At 36.6% G+C, this 16,385-nt stretch overlaps 1 protein-coding gene across 1 annotated transcript; it reads left to right on the forward strand.

The window, feature by feature from the left end:
* The first annotated feature begins 9,219 nt into the window (after positions 1 to 9,219).
* On the forward strand, positions 9,220 to 14,520 carry LOC103457777 (growth/differentiation factor 8-like). The gene is made up of 3 exons (XM_008398172.2): positions 9,220 to 11,153; positions 12,014 to 12,384; positions 13,512 to 14,520. The coding sequence occupies exons 1-3, from the start codon at positions 10,820 to 10,822 to the stop codon at positions 13,890 to 13,892; spliced, it is 1,086 nt and encodes a 361-aa protein (XP_008396394.1). The 5' UTR covers positions 9,220 to 10,819; the 3' UTR covers positions 13,893 to 14,520.
* Positions 14,521 to 16,385: the final 1,865 nt, after the last annotated feature.

Here is a 16,385-nt window from a genome sequence, read left to right on the forward strand (position 1 = left end):
AGCGTTTTGCACATTTAAGCATTTTAATCAGTTATTATTGATTAATGGCATACAAACCTGGAAAATATTGATTATAAGGATTTTATTGATGTAAAGAACACTGGAATGCTCCTAATAATGACTGCAGCATCCAAAAATGTAAAAAGATACTCATGCGGACCTTTATAATTGTAGTCCTAAAAGGGACTTCTTAATCTTTTTAATTTGTGTTTACATCTTGTCATATGAGTTCATTTCTGTCTTTTGTTAGTCATTTTAATTCCTTTCATTGGCAGCTCATTTCTCTGCTGTTCATTGTCGTTTTGGACTTGCCATACTCAGTTGATTTCCTTGTGTTGATTATTGCTATTTTGGTCTTGCCATATTGGTTAATTACTCTGTAATGTTCAATATTATTAAAGTTTTACCACATATCTACAAATTTGTTTGTACTTAGTTTCCTTTATTAGCTTTGTTCCTTCTGTGTTAATTAGCTTAACTAACCTCATTTTTTTTTGCTTTTTGTAACCTTTAGTGAAAAATGTAATTTATGCAATGATCCTCGGGGATCATAATTGAGCAGAAAAACTAATTGTGATTGTGGATTTAAAGTCAAGCCTCTGCACCACAGGGAGTCAGTCTGTGGTTAAACTCCTGATAAGTCACACTGAATGCTGCTGTTTGTTTTTAACCTGCCTTCGATGTACTTTGTACATATTCTGCACCTCTCCTCTTTGTTCACCTGAAGAAAACCATAATAAATTTCACTGAACTCCGGCCTTGGCCAGTCATTTTTGTTTGTCCAAGTCATGATGGAACCTCAACACAGTATTTTTTTTTAACAGAATATTTGTTATCCACAGATTTTAAGTCAAATTAATTTTTACTAAATGATCCACCCAACTGAAACTGTAAGACATAAATATAAAAATTGAAACTTGATTAAATCCTCAGTAAAAGCTGCAGATCTTACCGTTTGTTGGTCGATTCAGAAACTCTCCCGACTCCAGATAATCAATGAGCCTTTTACTGGTGTCTCTCTTTTTATGCAGGTGGATTTGGAGCACACCCTCATAAAAAATGTTTCACCAAATTTTTTCACTTTCATTTTAGGAAAAGGGGTTTCACACGAGGATGCTCCGACCCAGGAAACAGAAATGTTTTTAAGAAGTCGGGGAAATAATTTCCTCCTTGGTGAAACACCTGCAGCTCTGAAGACACATTCAGCCTTAAATATTGCAAATTTCTTCCTTTTATGCAAATCACTTTAGTAGATTAAAGAGATTATACTCAAGTTTGAAAATATATCAGTAGTTTTTGATTAGTCTTAAATATTTACTGCTGACACAATAAATAATGCTTTAGCATTTTTAAACCTCTTAAGCTTTTAGAGGGGTAATTTTCAGTGTAAATATGGAAATAAAATATTAAAAATGTGTCTACTACAGTCCCCTGTATCTGAAAATATAAAACCTTAAATAGCATTATTCTAATTCAGCTTTTTATCGCCTCTGTTTTTAATTGTACTTATTCATTTTTGTAGCTTTAAACTATTGAGGAACTGTTGCCATCAGGAAATGTTTGAGTTTAAACTAAAACATAAAATATGTTTCTAAGAACCGGATAAAACAAATCTGAACATCTTCAGGTGGAGCCTCATTTTTAACATTCCTAACAGTCCAGCTCATATGAGGAACAACGTTATCATCTTTTACCATCTTCTATTTTATTTATCTAACTTGCTTAAAAACTGTCACTGATTTCAGTTTGATGGTTTTAGGACATGAGCCACAAGTAAATCCCCAGTAAAATATAAAAGCTTGTTTTAAGACAATAATTCCTATATATTGATCAAACAGTATTAGCTGCACTGGCAGATTATACAACATCAAGCAATTTTTCCCACATTACAAATTCAGTCATCAGCAAGTGGAACTGGTCTTTTTGAATTTAATTAGGAATTATTGACTTAAAATTAGCTCCTATATCTCACTGAAAAGTTACTCGTTAGTTTTGTCTCATTTCAACTCTACTAAGATATTTGCATTAGAAATAAACTAAAATGCTAAAATCATGCAGGAGGTCGAGTGATGAGAGAGAAAATGGGAAGCAGCTGGAGAGAGAGTAGATTAATGGATCCAGACACTAGGAGCGGACATGACATGGGAAAAAATAACTGAAACTAAGAGAAACTTAAATAATACCTGGAAGGAAATGAAGAGAGAAAAATGTAAATCTTCTGAAAGCAGAAACACAACAAGGAAGCACCTAAATAGTAATTATAAACACTAATGAACCAAGAAGGCTGACAAGAAATAAAAGTAACTAAAAATATGAGGAAATACACAATAAGATATGATGATAAACTAAGAACTGAATAGGAAATAATAAATAAATGGTCAAAACCAGAAACTAAAAGTCCAAAAACCTGCAGATCATGACTTATTGTTTTATTGGTGGAAAAACATCTGTTGACAGTTTAAATATTCACTCTGCTGAGAATTTTTTAGATGTTTCCTGCTAGAATTTTATATGATAACTGAACATTTAGTTGCTTTTGGTTTTCATTTGCAGGTAAATGATGGAGTTTCAAAGAAGCTGTCGACTTCTTCATATATTCAGAAGTCACTGAAGTTGTCTGTTGAGTAATCTTTTCATTAATGCATTTTTTATTAAAGTTAATTACATTCATGCTAATATTTATTTTAATAATTGATATAAATTATCAATCTAACTATTTTCTTTTTTTGTTGTTTTCATTTTCCCCATAGAATTAAATCCCGACTGTTAGTGGAAATCCACTCCTCTGCCGGGTTCTCCGGTCTCACTCAGTCGGTTCTGGACAGCTGGTCATCCTGTAATCTGCCTCTGACTCCAACCAGCTCCCACCTGAACGGCACCGTGACCCAACATTGAACCAAAGAACCTCCTCAGCCTGTTTGAGGAAACGACTCTGGAGGGACAGCATTCAGGACATTGTTTCTTATGCTTCAAATCTAAAGAGTTTATTTTAAGGCGCCCCCTAGTGGACAGAATGTTTTTTCTCTGCTTTTGCCTTCAATCCACTAAATTAGTAATTTCTATTTTATACTGATTGCAAATGTCAATTTAAAACCGCAAATACCTTCAAATTTCCTCAGTGAAAAGGTGTTTATACATTCTTAACCATAAGTATTTTGGCTTTATAAGTCTTACTGTTAAAGGGAAATTATTCCTCTCCACTGGAATCCTAAGTATGAGGCATTGCTTACGGTTTGCCTTTAACCATTTTACATAATTTGTGCAGTTTTAGAGAAACACAGTAGACTACATAAAAGTAGTCATTCATTTTCACAGCAACAAGAACAGATCTTTTTTTTTTTGCTGCACGCAAGAAAAATATGTATTGACGGGTCTGGTTTTGCTTCTTGTCTGTTCAGGTCTTGGGTCTTGTCTTGGGTCTGGACTGGTTTTGGTTCTGGTTGTCTTTTCATCCAATCTGGTCTTTTCTCCTCCAACAGAACCAACACATCGCTTATTGACAGCTTCCATTTCATACCAGCTCATACTGCCAGATCTAACTCTAGATTGACACCTTCAGGCCTGTCCTGATCAGCTAATAACTGTCTCTGGTTTTATTTTTCCCCTTTGTGGGCTGCCACCTTATCGTGGTGGAGGGGTCTGAGTGTCCCTGAGATCCTAGGAGCTGTCAGGGGCTTCATGAATCTGGGTGGGGTCAAATGGGTCCTAGGTAAGGGATCGGACCAAGAGCAGCTCAAAGAAATATAGACAGAAGTCAGGGTTTACCCAGTGTCTTAAAAGCTTGACGGGCCACAGGGCTTTACATTCCAGGCTAAGCAATTTGTACAGTCTTCTTCTCAAAGGGAAGTTCTCATGTCCATTGTCACAAGAATCCTCAACATGAGGCATTACTTAAGGCTACTTTTAACCAATTTACCTAATTTGTGCAGTTTTAGAAAAACACAGTAGACTACATAAAGACAGGTGGCCTGATCTTTTTTCACAGCAACAAGAACAGATCTTGGATTCACTCCACACATGAGACGTTAGGCTACATAAATGTATTGGGTTTGATCTTTGTGAAAGCAAGAACAACAGATCTTCACTTGCTCCAGACAAGAAAAAGTCTTGTCTGGTCGTGCTTCCAACCTGTTGTTTTTTTCTTCTGGTTTTGTTTTGGTCGTTTTGTATCTTCAAGGATAGAAAATGACTTGATGAATCTAAAATACTTTTAAGTTCTTATCATACAAAATACATATAACCTAGCCTCATTTTTTTTTCTCAACATGGATATTTATTGAGCACAAGCTAAAGATTCTGATTTTCAGATTGTACTGTCATGTCAATAGACTATCTGTATATTTGTTAATATTTTAAGAGCTAACTCAAAGAGCTCTTTCAAAAACACACATACTTTCTTATCCTGATAGTTTTCTTCTGTGTCTTTCTGTAGGTTTTTTGGAGTTAATCTCTTTTTAAAATAACAGGTTCCCTGACAGACTTTTCAACTAGTCAGATGAGTTTTCTTCAAAAGGTTCTGTTGCCCAACTCTACAAAACCTTCAACACCTTTTCCAGACGTTTCAGAATAATTTGAAGGTCAGTAAATTCATCTTTTGTTGTAGACATCCTCCATATGACTCAGCTGGTACTTTAACATTCAAATTCTCTGTTCCAGGTAAAAGCCGCTTCACTCACATTCTCCATGTGAACCTGCTGAAACAGTGGGTGTTATAGTTAATTAGTTACAGCTTATGCTTAAGTTAGTCCTTTCATTTAGACACATATTTTCTAGTGGGTGCACACTGTAGTTGTTTTTTGTTTGAGGTCCTGCCAACAAACCAGCTGGAGCAGGAAGCCTGGAACAAACTATTGTTTCTTTCTAAAAAATGATGGGGGGACGTTGTTGTTTCAATAGTTTAGTTATTTATTTTTGTCACTTTAATATTTGTTCAGCTAATTTTGTATGTTTGTTCTTTTGTTGTGCCTTCCTCTGGTGGTGGATTTATGTTACTCCACCTGTGTTTCCGCAGCCTTTTGATCTTTGTAGGTCCGTTTTGTTTATGTTCAGTTGACCTCAGTTAATTTGGGCCCCTATCTGTTATTTATCCTTTGATTTATTCTTGCATTGAATCTTTATGCTTTAACTATTTTTTGGAAGTATTAAATGCAAACTTTTTCTACTTTTTGAACACCTTTTACCCAGGATATGAGAATAAAATTGGAATATTGCAGAAATAAAATCAGAATATGAGAATTGCAATATTTTGAGAACATAGTCATAGTATTATGAATAGTCGAAATGAGAATATTACAAGAATAAAGTCATATTACAAAGATAAAGTTGTAATATAACTATTTTCGTAATACTATGACTCTCGTGCAACTTTCTTCTCATTATGATGTCTCATTAATTAATTTCTTTAATCAGCATGGCCCTAATACTCTTTAGTTTGACCCAGTTCAGTGTGAAAGTGAACCGCAGCAGCTGGAAATTTAACAAATGTTTCAGTTTTGGTTCCCAATCGAACTGGATCCACCGGACCATCAGGTGAGAGAAAGAACCTCCACATTCTCCTTAGTTTCCAATCTTATCCTCATTTACCCCTGAGCGGAAACACAAACATATTTACACTGAGGGACAATGAGAGAATGACATGAATGCATCGGTGAAGGAATCACAGGATTTTGGATTTTCTGCAGGTATTTTCTGCATTAAAGTAAAACTCAAGGAGTCCATGAAGAACTTCAGGTGCCATTCCTGCTGTGTGTTTCTTCCTGAAGAGACTCTTGGTGGGTCTGTTGAAACATGCAGTCTGAAGGTCTGTTCTTTCACTTTTATCAGGGAGACCTAAAGCTGGGCATGGGGCTTAAATCAGCTCGATGTCTGGAGTTCAAATCAGCCAAAGCAAAAGTATGAAAAATATATAAACTTTATTTGTTTTACTTTTGCTCTCAAACTGATGTCACATCCTCTATATTGTTGTTTTTGCCACAGTAGAAAATCCACATTCATTGCAATATTCAACGTAGAATATCAAATATAAACAAATAATGTCAGTCTTATTCCAGCCATTTATGGCAAGCCATTTTTGTATTTATTCAAAAACCTTGCTGTCAGCCAGAGCCTGCTAAATAGTTTGCGTCTGTACAGAACTACAGTCATATTCTATAAATTATAATATATGTTCTGATAAATCTCATGTCAGATTAAAAGTTCCTTTTGAAAATAACTTTTAAACAGGTATTAAACATACTTTCCAGACAGATAAACCTAAGATAGATCTTTTTATTTGATTACTAAGCTTAACGTTAACTAGTATTCAATAGTAAAAGCAGTAAGACACTATTCAGCCTTTGGTTGCCAAACTTTTTGGCAAATGAAGCTAACTTTTCAACTTGTTTGCAGTTTGGACTTTTTATAGTTATTAAATATTCAGAGTGTTTAGTTAGCTTGAATACTTTGTGAAAACAAACTACTGTTTACCCATAATTCTAAAAATATCCAGGAAAGCTAGTTAGCTATGGGATGCTAACAAATTTTAAACATGGTTACTTTGTGAGTTTAAAGTGTCTAATAGTGAAGCAGTTGGGTTCGTTTATGGGTAAAGATTGTGGGAAACGATTTTACACCAAGTACATAATTAATATTATTAAGTCGTAGCACTTACTGCTAACTAGCCTGTTTTTAGGAACTTTCTTAAGGACATTAGTCTTTACTGTGGAGTGAATCAGATGTGTGAGAGAAGGAAACCAGTATTAGATTTGAGAAGAAAAGGTTTTATGATGCACAAAGATCAACCAACAGTAACTACACTGCAAAAGAAAACGTCTCTGATTTACAATAAAATACAGGTATATGTGGTTTTATGAATAAATAACAGAAATAGCATAATAATAGTACAAATTTTACCATATAAATGCGGTAAAATTCTGGCAACCACAGCTGTCGGTGTTTAATTAGAGACTTTTTTTGTTGTTTACAGTGTAGTAATTTAGCCAGCTTGACATATCTGTAGATTTCTTTGGTTTTGGTGATGAATGAACAAAATTAATGTTTTCTTTTTTTCCCCTTTCAGCACATTCTGCTCTCTGAAGGTTAATGAAACTGGGGATTTGGTGTAATTTCCTGGTTTCTTATCAGTGAGCTGATTGGTTCAAATATTCCATGGTGTTTTCTGACTGTTACTGGAGTTTGCCTAACTTCTGACATAGCTTTTCTAATCTCCCACTGATACACGTTGTGGCATGCATCTTATTGAGAAAGTTATTTGCTTTTGCCATAGATACAGTTCTAAAGCAACATGTTCAGTCTGATTGCTCATGAAACATGTGCGTTTATTATTATTTTTAAATTTGTGTTTCACATGGAAAAGCCTTCCCCCTTCAACAAAAAGTAGTGACTCACCGGGACAAAAATCCAGTCTTGCCAGAAAGCCCACACTGATTTTGGGTACATCGCCTCTTCAGTGACAGAAAGCAGAACCGTCGGCTGCTGTTCACATCATGTAAGTACTCTCTTATTTTCCCATTGTCGGACAGTTTCTCAATGTTTTTAGATAAATCTGTTGAATTAAAGGATTTAGCTCTTTCTGCACCAGCATTAATGAAGCCAGGAATGTTGTATGTTTTCTTGGATTGAAAAATTCTTAACTTTAGCTCAATGTGGAAGCAAAGTTTTCATTTACGCTTGAATATATGAAGGGAAAAGAAGTTTGCTTTTGTTAAGCTGGAACATTTCAGTATTACATTTTGATTCTTTGTCTAAGATGTCATGTTGGTGCTGCACACTAAAATCTGAAGCCTATAATTATCCCTGGTTCTTGTTGAACTGGTTTCGTTGTAACACCAGAGGCCAACACCTTGTTTTCTTTTATTTACAAGCTAGTTGCCAACCGATCATCAGTAGCAGAGACAGACATGTTCAGCGGCACCTCTGGTAAATAAAACTCATTTCTGTATTTTTTAGGATATATTTTTTTAAAATTAGAAAGTGACTTTTTACTGATACATTCTCAGATAACCACCCTTCAGGCTATGACCTGGGCCCCCAACCGGGGGGCAAGCCCTCTCACGGAGGCGATGGGGGTCATGGTTCACACCATGGACAAGATGGCCGCCATGGAGGAGACAACAAAGATCAGGGGAACAAGGGAAAGGGCACATCTGACTTGGATCTGGATCTTGCGTTTGACGATGACCAGGACAAAGACCGGGGCCGACATGATGACCGCAACCGGGACCATGACAGGGACCGCGACCGCAACCGACACGATGATCGTGATCGGGACCATGACCGGGACCGCGACAAAGACAGACATGATGACCGCGACCGGAACCGACATGATGACCGTGACCGTGGTCGTGACCGTGATCATGACAAGGACAGACACAGTCCTGAGAGACGCAGCGGTAGCGGTAAGCGAAGTGGCAGCCGCGAACGGAAGCGCAGTGGCAGTGGTGACCGAAAGCATGGCCACGGCCACGGTCATGGCCACGGGCATGACCACGGGCATGGGCATGGTCGTGGACGTGGACGTGGTGGACGCTGGTAGAGAAGTTAAAGCAGGTGATTTTTTTTTTCAGCCAGCTTTTCTCTCTTAACTATCCAACTTTGAGCTGTATTTTAGCCACTTTCTTTTTTCTCTTATCTTTCTTCCTCAGAGACAAGACTAATTACTTTTTTATCAATTTAATACATTGATATCAACACTTTTTTTGTTTTGTTTTTTGTCCCAAGCCGGAACTTTCGTATTCGTGTTTCTGGTACGCTCCTAAATCTAACACACAAACAACAACCGCTATCAACAGCAATGAGCGACAAATCTGCTTCTTCTGGCGGCTAATTTTTGTTTCAAAAACAGACGTGATAGGGATTCCTCTTGTAAAGTGTTTGAACTTTGAGCCAATCGGGAAGTGACATTCAGATATCATTTCGCATCATGATGGGAACAGATAAATCAATAAAAACTAGTTATGTGAACCGTCTGTTCAGCCTGACATGGAAACAACAAAAATATGAGATATGGAAAAACTAACATTTCCTTTATTTGTTTTACAGGCTGATCACGCTCCGACCAAAGAAGAAAAGAAATTAGAAAATATTAAATCTTTCCATTATGTTTTATAATACATTAAACCCATTGTAACTGTGATTATTCAGTTTATTTTGTATTCCAACAGCTTTAATGAAATGTAAAGAAAATGCATCCTGCTTTTTGCTTTTATGAAATAAAATGAAACATTTTTGTTTAAATCCAGATATGAAGTTTTGTTGTTGTAAACATGATGCCTGTAATTAAACTTAAATTAATGGAAGATGTTAATTAGACACTTCAGGATTTAAAAATAAAACATAGTTGAAGGCTTTGGTTCATTTTACTTTAAAAGTAGTTCTGGTCGTTTTGACCCTGGGTGTCGTCTATCAGGCTGTGAGTTGAGAGAACTGGAAACCTGAACGTTTTCGCCCTGCAGCTGCAGCCGCACCTCTGGCCGGGAATATTTCAGCTCAGGTGATCTGTGGGTGTGACGCAGCTCCTTCCTTTACAACCAGCCTTTTCAATTATCCAACAGCCTCTGGTCATGTATGAATGAAACGTCTGAGAAAAACGTTTGTATAGAATAAATTTAACATTTGGGGCATGTTTACACTGTGCTTTCATGTCAGGACAGATTTCTATGTGGCTGATTTATTTTACTCTAAAAACAAAACACAACTGTTTTGATGTTTTGATCAACTCTGACTTATGCATTTCTACTACACTTCCCAGGATGCAATGGGTAGTTTCTCTGAGTAGACCACCAAAACGATACCAACCCTTCAAAACAAAGACGACATTTTGGAAGTTTAAGATAATAAAATTAAAATAAAAGATGTGTAAAGGGAGTCCTGCTGTGCTAATGTTTGAAGACACGTTAACCTGCAGTGACCAGTTGAACCAGCAGGTGGCAGAGGAGAGCTGAAATGTGACTCCGAAAATATTTCTGCTCCTGGATTATTCCAATAAATTAAAGTATTTCATGAGGAAAGATTACTTTAATATCCTGCCTCACCAGTACACTCATCATCTGTGCAGAATCTGATAAGAAATAGTTCTGATGCTACAAAAACCCTCATTTACTGGCTTAAAAAGTAAAGTTTTCACTAAAAAAAAAAATTTGAATTTAAGACAATAAAATGCTGGCAGATTGTTTGAAACTACATGAAATGAGGGGGGAAAAGTTAATATTTAATATCTTTTTGGATTGACATAAAAATGTAAGTAAGTGGGTTCGACTGCTCTGTTTATGTTTATGATTTAATCTCTGAATATGGTCAGATTTTAGTTCAAGTTGTTAAATGTTAAATAATGTTAAATGTTAAACTTATGCATATAAGAAAAATATCAATTTTCTTTGTTTGTTTGGAAACTTTTATGTTCTGTAGATGCTTGCTGTACAGTATTTATTAAGATAATTTGTTTTATAGTCAGGTTTACATTTATGCGAATAACTTTTTTGGAGAAAAAAAACATTTTAGGAGTATTTTTACTGTGCTGTACTTTTGAAATCCCTCAATCAGGAAATTTAACTTCCAAGAGGAGAAGTGAAGTCTTCAGGCATCTTTGGAGAAAGATCCAGGATTTCCCTGCTGCCAGGTGGAAAACGTTTCCTCAGGATCTCCGGAGTTCCACTTCTGCAAATGAATCTGCTCTATGTTTTAAAATCCCATCACTGAATATTTAAAAACTCCTTCTGCCTCTTTAAAAATCACTTTCACGAAAAAAAGTCCTTTGGCAGCCAATCATAAAGCCCAGAGTCCAGCCTTAATCCAGAGTCAGTCTCTCCTTCCTCTCCGCAGGATGCTCCTCTTCCTCTTCCTCTCCCTCGCCGCCGTCCTGTCTGCGGGCCGCGCCATGGAGATGAACCAGACCTCCAAGCTGCTGGCGGAGAGCTTGGAGCAGTGCTCAGCCTGCGACTTCCGGGAGCACAGCAAGCAGCTGCGGCTCCACAGCATCCGCTCCCAGATCCTCAGCATCCTGCGGCTGGAGCAGGCGCCCAACATCAGCCGGGACATGATCCGCCAGCTCATCCCCAAGGCGCCGCCTCTGACGCAGCTGCTGGACCAGTACGACCCGCGGGTGGAGGACGAGGAGCACGCCACGACCGAGACCATCATCACCATGGCAACGAAGCGTAAGTGGGGGGGAAACGAAGTCTGTGCGTTGATCCCGTAAAGGTGGATTTAGAGCAGAAATGAAAACTTTAAGAACAGAAAGTCGAGTAGATTATACTTGAGTAAGAGTGGCAGTACGTCAATAGAGTAGTAGGAAAAGGTTTTTGGTAAAAAGGTTAGTCAAATACTGACAAACTGATCAAATTATCAATCATTTAATATTTAAAAAGTACATCAGATGGACCTAAAAGTAAAGTTCAGTGGTAATTTTGTTATTTTAAGGACCAAAATTACAATAATTTCAAATAAGAAAACAAAAAAAATTTCCAAATCAGTTTTAATAAAAAAATTTAAAAAATTCTGAAACTTTAACAAAAACTGCAGGTCTGTGTCTGGTGAATTTTTATTCAAAAAGTAGAAAACCATCAGAAATATTACTCAAATAAGAATAGAAATATTTCACAATTACTCAAGTAAACGTAAAAAGTACAGCGCAGTAAAAATACTATAAAAGTACATTTTTAAAAAAAGTTATTGAAGTAAATGTAACTAGATAAAATGAGCTACATTTTAACTATACTGAGGTTTTATTTTTTTAAGATGAAAGAAATTGATATGGAAAATTATTTCTTTTGCCTGACTGTATATTGCAATTTTTTTATATATATTATTTTATGTCTCCCTGATTGCCCATCTATATGAATTATTTTCATAGTTTTAAAACAATATATCCTCTTAGATGTATATTTTGGTCCATCTGATGATGTAATTTTTTGATATTTTTAGTCACACTTTTCATTTGTTTTTACCAAATACAGCTCCATTTTGCTCTTACTTCAGTACAGTTCATGTTTCCTCTCCCCACCTCTGTCTCTTCCAGCCAGTCCCGTCCCTGCAGAGCAGCTTTCCTCCCACTGCCTGTTCAGTCTCAGTCCAAAGATCCAGCCTAAGAACATCCTGAGCGCCCAGCTGTGGGTTCACCTGCGGTCGTCCCTCGCCGTCACCACCGTCTTCCTGCAGGTGTCGCGCCTCCGGCCGGCCAGGGAGGGGAACGGCACGCGGGTCCGGGTCCGCTCCCTGAAGGTCGACACGGAGGCCGGAGCCAGCTCCTGGCAGAGCATCGACATCAAGTCCCTGCTGCAGGCCTGGCTGCGGCAGCCGGAGAGCAGCTACGGCCTGGAGATCAACGCCTTCAGCAGCAGGGGAGAAGACCTGGCCGTCACATCAGCAGAGCCTGGAGAGGAGGGACTGGTGAGAAGACCCGGTTCATTCACGTCTCAGTAGTGATCATTAATGAAATGATCAACTCATTTAGTAATCCGTTAGTTGCTAACTGGAAGATACAGAGTCAAATAAAATTCTTTTGTTGAGAAACAACTCCCTAAGAGCAGTAATTAATTGAAATAAGACAAAACTTGTAAATTCTCAGGAAGATACAGCAGCTTGTTTTAAGATAATATTGATCCTTAATATTGATGATGAAAAAGTACTGGTTCCACTTGCAGATTATTTCACTTATAGTAAGATATTTTTCCCTTCCTACAAGTGAAATAATCTGCCAGTGGAGCTATTAATTTTTCATCAATAAAAAGGAATTATTATCTTTAAACAAGCACCAATAGCTTGCTGAAACGTAATAAAATATTTGCACTAGAAACTTAACATTTGGTAAGGTTTTGTATCTTTTCAGTGCAGCTGGTTAAAATTTTGTTAAAAAAAAGTTTCATATTTTTGATAAAAATAGCTTAATCCAAATAAATAGTTAACAGATGTGATTCTTAATTGTGTTATTTTCAAACTCAGCAATTGCTAAATTGCAATTTTTCTTCATTGGTGAAATATTAACAATGTTTTGTTCACATTTGTAATGGAAACTCAGCTTTTTGAAATTTTTTGACATGTGCAAGTAAATTTTTTTTAACTTTTGGATCTCAGAAACATTCAGTTTTTTTCTTGAATGTTTATATCTGGAATTCATCTCAACATTTCTGAGTTATTTTGGTGAATGTTCAACTTTTTGATCTCAGAATTTGCCAAATTCTTTCTGGTATATTTGAGAGATTAATGTCAAAATTTCTAAGGTTCTTTCATGTAAATTTTAAACTTTTAGAACTCATAAATTTCCATATTTTTACCAGAAAATGTCAGAGATTAATGTGAAAATTCCAGAGTTTTTTTTTTGTAAATGTTAAACTTTTGGAGCTCAGAAATTTCTGAGTTTTTACATTAGTGAAATATTGACAAAGATTTTTTGTAATGGAAACTCAACTTCTGTCCTCCCAAAGTCTGACATCCAGCTTTCTGATTTGACTTGTCCAATTCAGAGATTAATCTGGTAATTTCCTGCATGGCGTCTAAAATGTTTGTTTTCCCCCCAGCAACCGTTCATCGAAGTGAAGATCCTGGACAGCTCTAAGCGTTCCCGGCGAGACTCCGGACTGGACTGCGACGAGGAATCCTCAGAGACCCGCTGCTGCCGCTACCCGCTCACCGTCGACTTCGAGGAGTTYGGCTGGGACTGGATCATCGCCCCCAAACGTTACCGCGCCAACTACTGCTCAGGGGAGTGCGAGTTCCTCCACCTGCAGCAGTATCCGCACGCACACCTGGTGAACAAGGCCAACCCACGCGGCTCCGCYGGGCCCTGCTGCACGCCCACCAAGATGTCGCCCATAAACATGCTTTACTTCAACCGCAAGGAGCAGATCATCTACGGGAAGATCCCGTCCATGGTGGTGGACAACTGTGGCTGCTCGTGAAGACGAAGGTTCGTTTACTGAGAAAAATAAATCAGCATCTGGAGAACCTGTTCATGAATGAAGCATCTGAAGGAATGGCCGTCATCCTGAAGACTGCCTGAAACCGTTTCCCAAACAAAACGCAGTAATTTAAAAGGACTTAAAGGAGATCAAATATTTACAATGACTAGTATGACTAGTTTGGGATATTATAGAAAAGAAGTCAATTTCTGCCAGAAAACTCAGAATGTTTGGATTAATGTCTTGTTAACATCTGAGCTCCAAAACTACAATATTTGCAGGAGAAAGTTTTAGATCAATCAGTTTTAGATTAAAAAAAAAGAGACATTGCCAGAAGTTTTTTTCTAGAAACAACTATGAGCTCCAAAAGTAAAATAAAAATTATGAGAAAGTAAATCATAATGAGTTTCACATTAATTTGATTTGAAATTAATCTCAGAAATTTACCGTTTTCAAATTTTAGAAATTTTCGGAGTTGCAAAAGTAAAAGAAGTTATACTTCTGGATCTCAAAAGTGCCCATGTTTTTTCTGGAACATTTATAAAGTTAATCCCAACATTTTTTTCTTTTGGAGCTCAGAATTTTTCTAGTTTTTTTCTTGAGTATTTGTGAGATTAATCTCAAAATTTATTTTTATTTTTTATTTTTTTCAAAATTTTCAAATTTTGGTTATTAGTAATTTTCAGGTCTTTTCTTTACCATTTAAATCTGAGATTAACCTACACATTTCTGAGTTTGTCCTCGTAAATGTTAAACTTTTGGAGCTCAGAAATTTCCATGCTTTTTTCAGAAAATTTCAGAGATTAACTTGATATTTTTCTTGTAAATGTTTGACTTTTTGACTTCAGATATTTGTTGACAGAATTTATTTTTTGTGGCCCTGATATGCCGTCATATATMTGACTAGAAATAGAGCGGATTAAATATTTTGACCGTTATGAGACCAAACTATAAGATTGAGGATGTTTTAGGAGCCAAACTGAATGTTGTTAAAGCACCAAGACGTGTGAATGTACCAGGCCAAGTCACTTTATAAACTATAGTTCTGGTTTGGACCAGCCGGGTCCAACAATGATTTAGTGTTTTGTTYTGAAGTCGGAACATGGATCTGGTAATCCATCTTTACCTGGGCTCTGGTAGACTGAGAAGTATGTATCAAACAATCTGCTTGATTAATCTCAGAAATTGTTCAGAAAAACCTTGGAAATTTCTGAGTTTCAAAAGTTAMAAATTTGTGAGAAACCAACTCACAAATATTATGTGTAAATGTAGAAAAGGAGAAAGTTTTTTAACTTTTCAAGCTTAGGAATTTCATTGCTTTCTCTTGAAAAATTTTGAGATTAATATTAAAATTTTTTAGCGTTTTTGGCAGAAATGTTCTCATTATTTTTTTAAAATACAACTACCTACAAAATAAGCAGATTTATAATTTGCAGATTCCTGAGAAACCCTCTAAAAACATTTATAGCTAAGTATTTTAATAGTGCAGACACCAAATATACCTTAATATGCATTAATACATACAGTGAAAACTGTCTTATGCTACTGCTGAAACTAWTGGTTTTATTACATCCACTCTTAAGGTTTCAAATACAAATATTTTTTATGTTTGTGAGAAAATTTTCTACAGTAAAAACTGAACATTGAATATGAGGGGAAACAGTTTCTGTTTGATAATTAAATATGTCAAGATTTTCCCAGTGTTGTTTCCACAGATAAACATTAATAATTCAGTGTGTTGTGGAGGAAAAGGGTTTGTTTTTATTCAAATAGATGATTTTATTCTAACGTTTTTGCTATTCGCTACATATAAATATGAGAAACTGAGTTTGTCTCATGTGTTGCACCTTAATGTGAGTTGATCACATCTGAGTTTGCACTTGTAATAAACTGAACAGTTAACCTGCAGAATTTTTTATTTTAAATTCCTGTTAAATAAAAATTTTTCTCAGTATTTTCACCACAAATCCTGGAGTTTTGGTTTTGTGTTTGTGAGACTGAAGAAGTTTGGACCTTGAATAGATTTGGTGTCTGAAACGAGGCTTCCTGCTGCTGCCTGTCCTGATTTGAGCCTTRACCAGAGCACAGCCCGCAGGATGTCCTCCTTATTTTGAAAACATGAACCGAATGACTCGCCACCTTTTGTCTGTTTGCTCATTTCTCGCTGCGATTTGTTCAGAAGATCATCAGAGGTGAAGGAAATATATAATCTTATTATATTTACMCACAAACCTGSAAATTATTAAAATATTTGGCCTAAAAGTGAACATTCTGATTTATTGTAACCCTGATAATCATTGTCGTTCTGCAGCAATCTRAGCTGTCTAAATGCAGCACAGCAGCATCTAGTGGTGGTTCAGGAGAACTGCAGCCAAGCTTGAGGCTTTTGTCTGGAAGAAATGTGAATTGTCGATGTTTTGAGCCGATATGAAACATCCATCCATTCATCCATTTTCTTACACCCTTGTCCCTTAGTGGGGTCGGGAGGGTTGC

The sequence above is a fragment of the Poecilia reticulata genome, linkage group LG2 (assembly GCF_000633615.1).
Source record: "Poecilia reticulata strain Guanapo linkage group LG2, Guppy_female_1.0+MT, whole genome shotgun sequence".
NCBI classification, from domain to species: domain Eukaryota; kingdom Metazoa; phylum Chordata; class Actinopteri; order Cyprinodontiformes; family Poeciliidae; genus Poecilia; species Poecilia reticulata.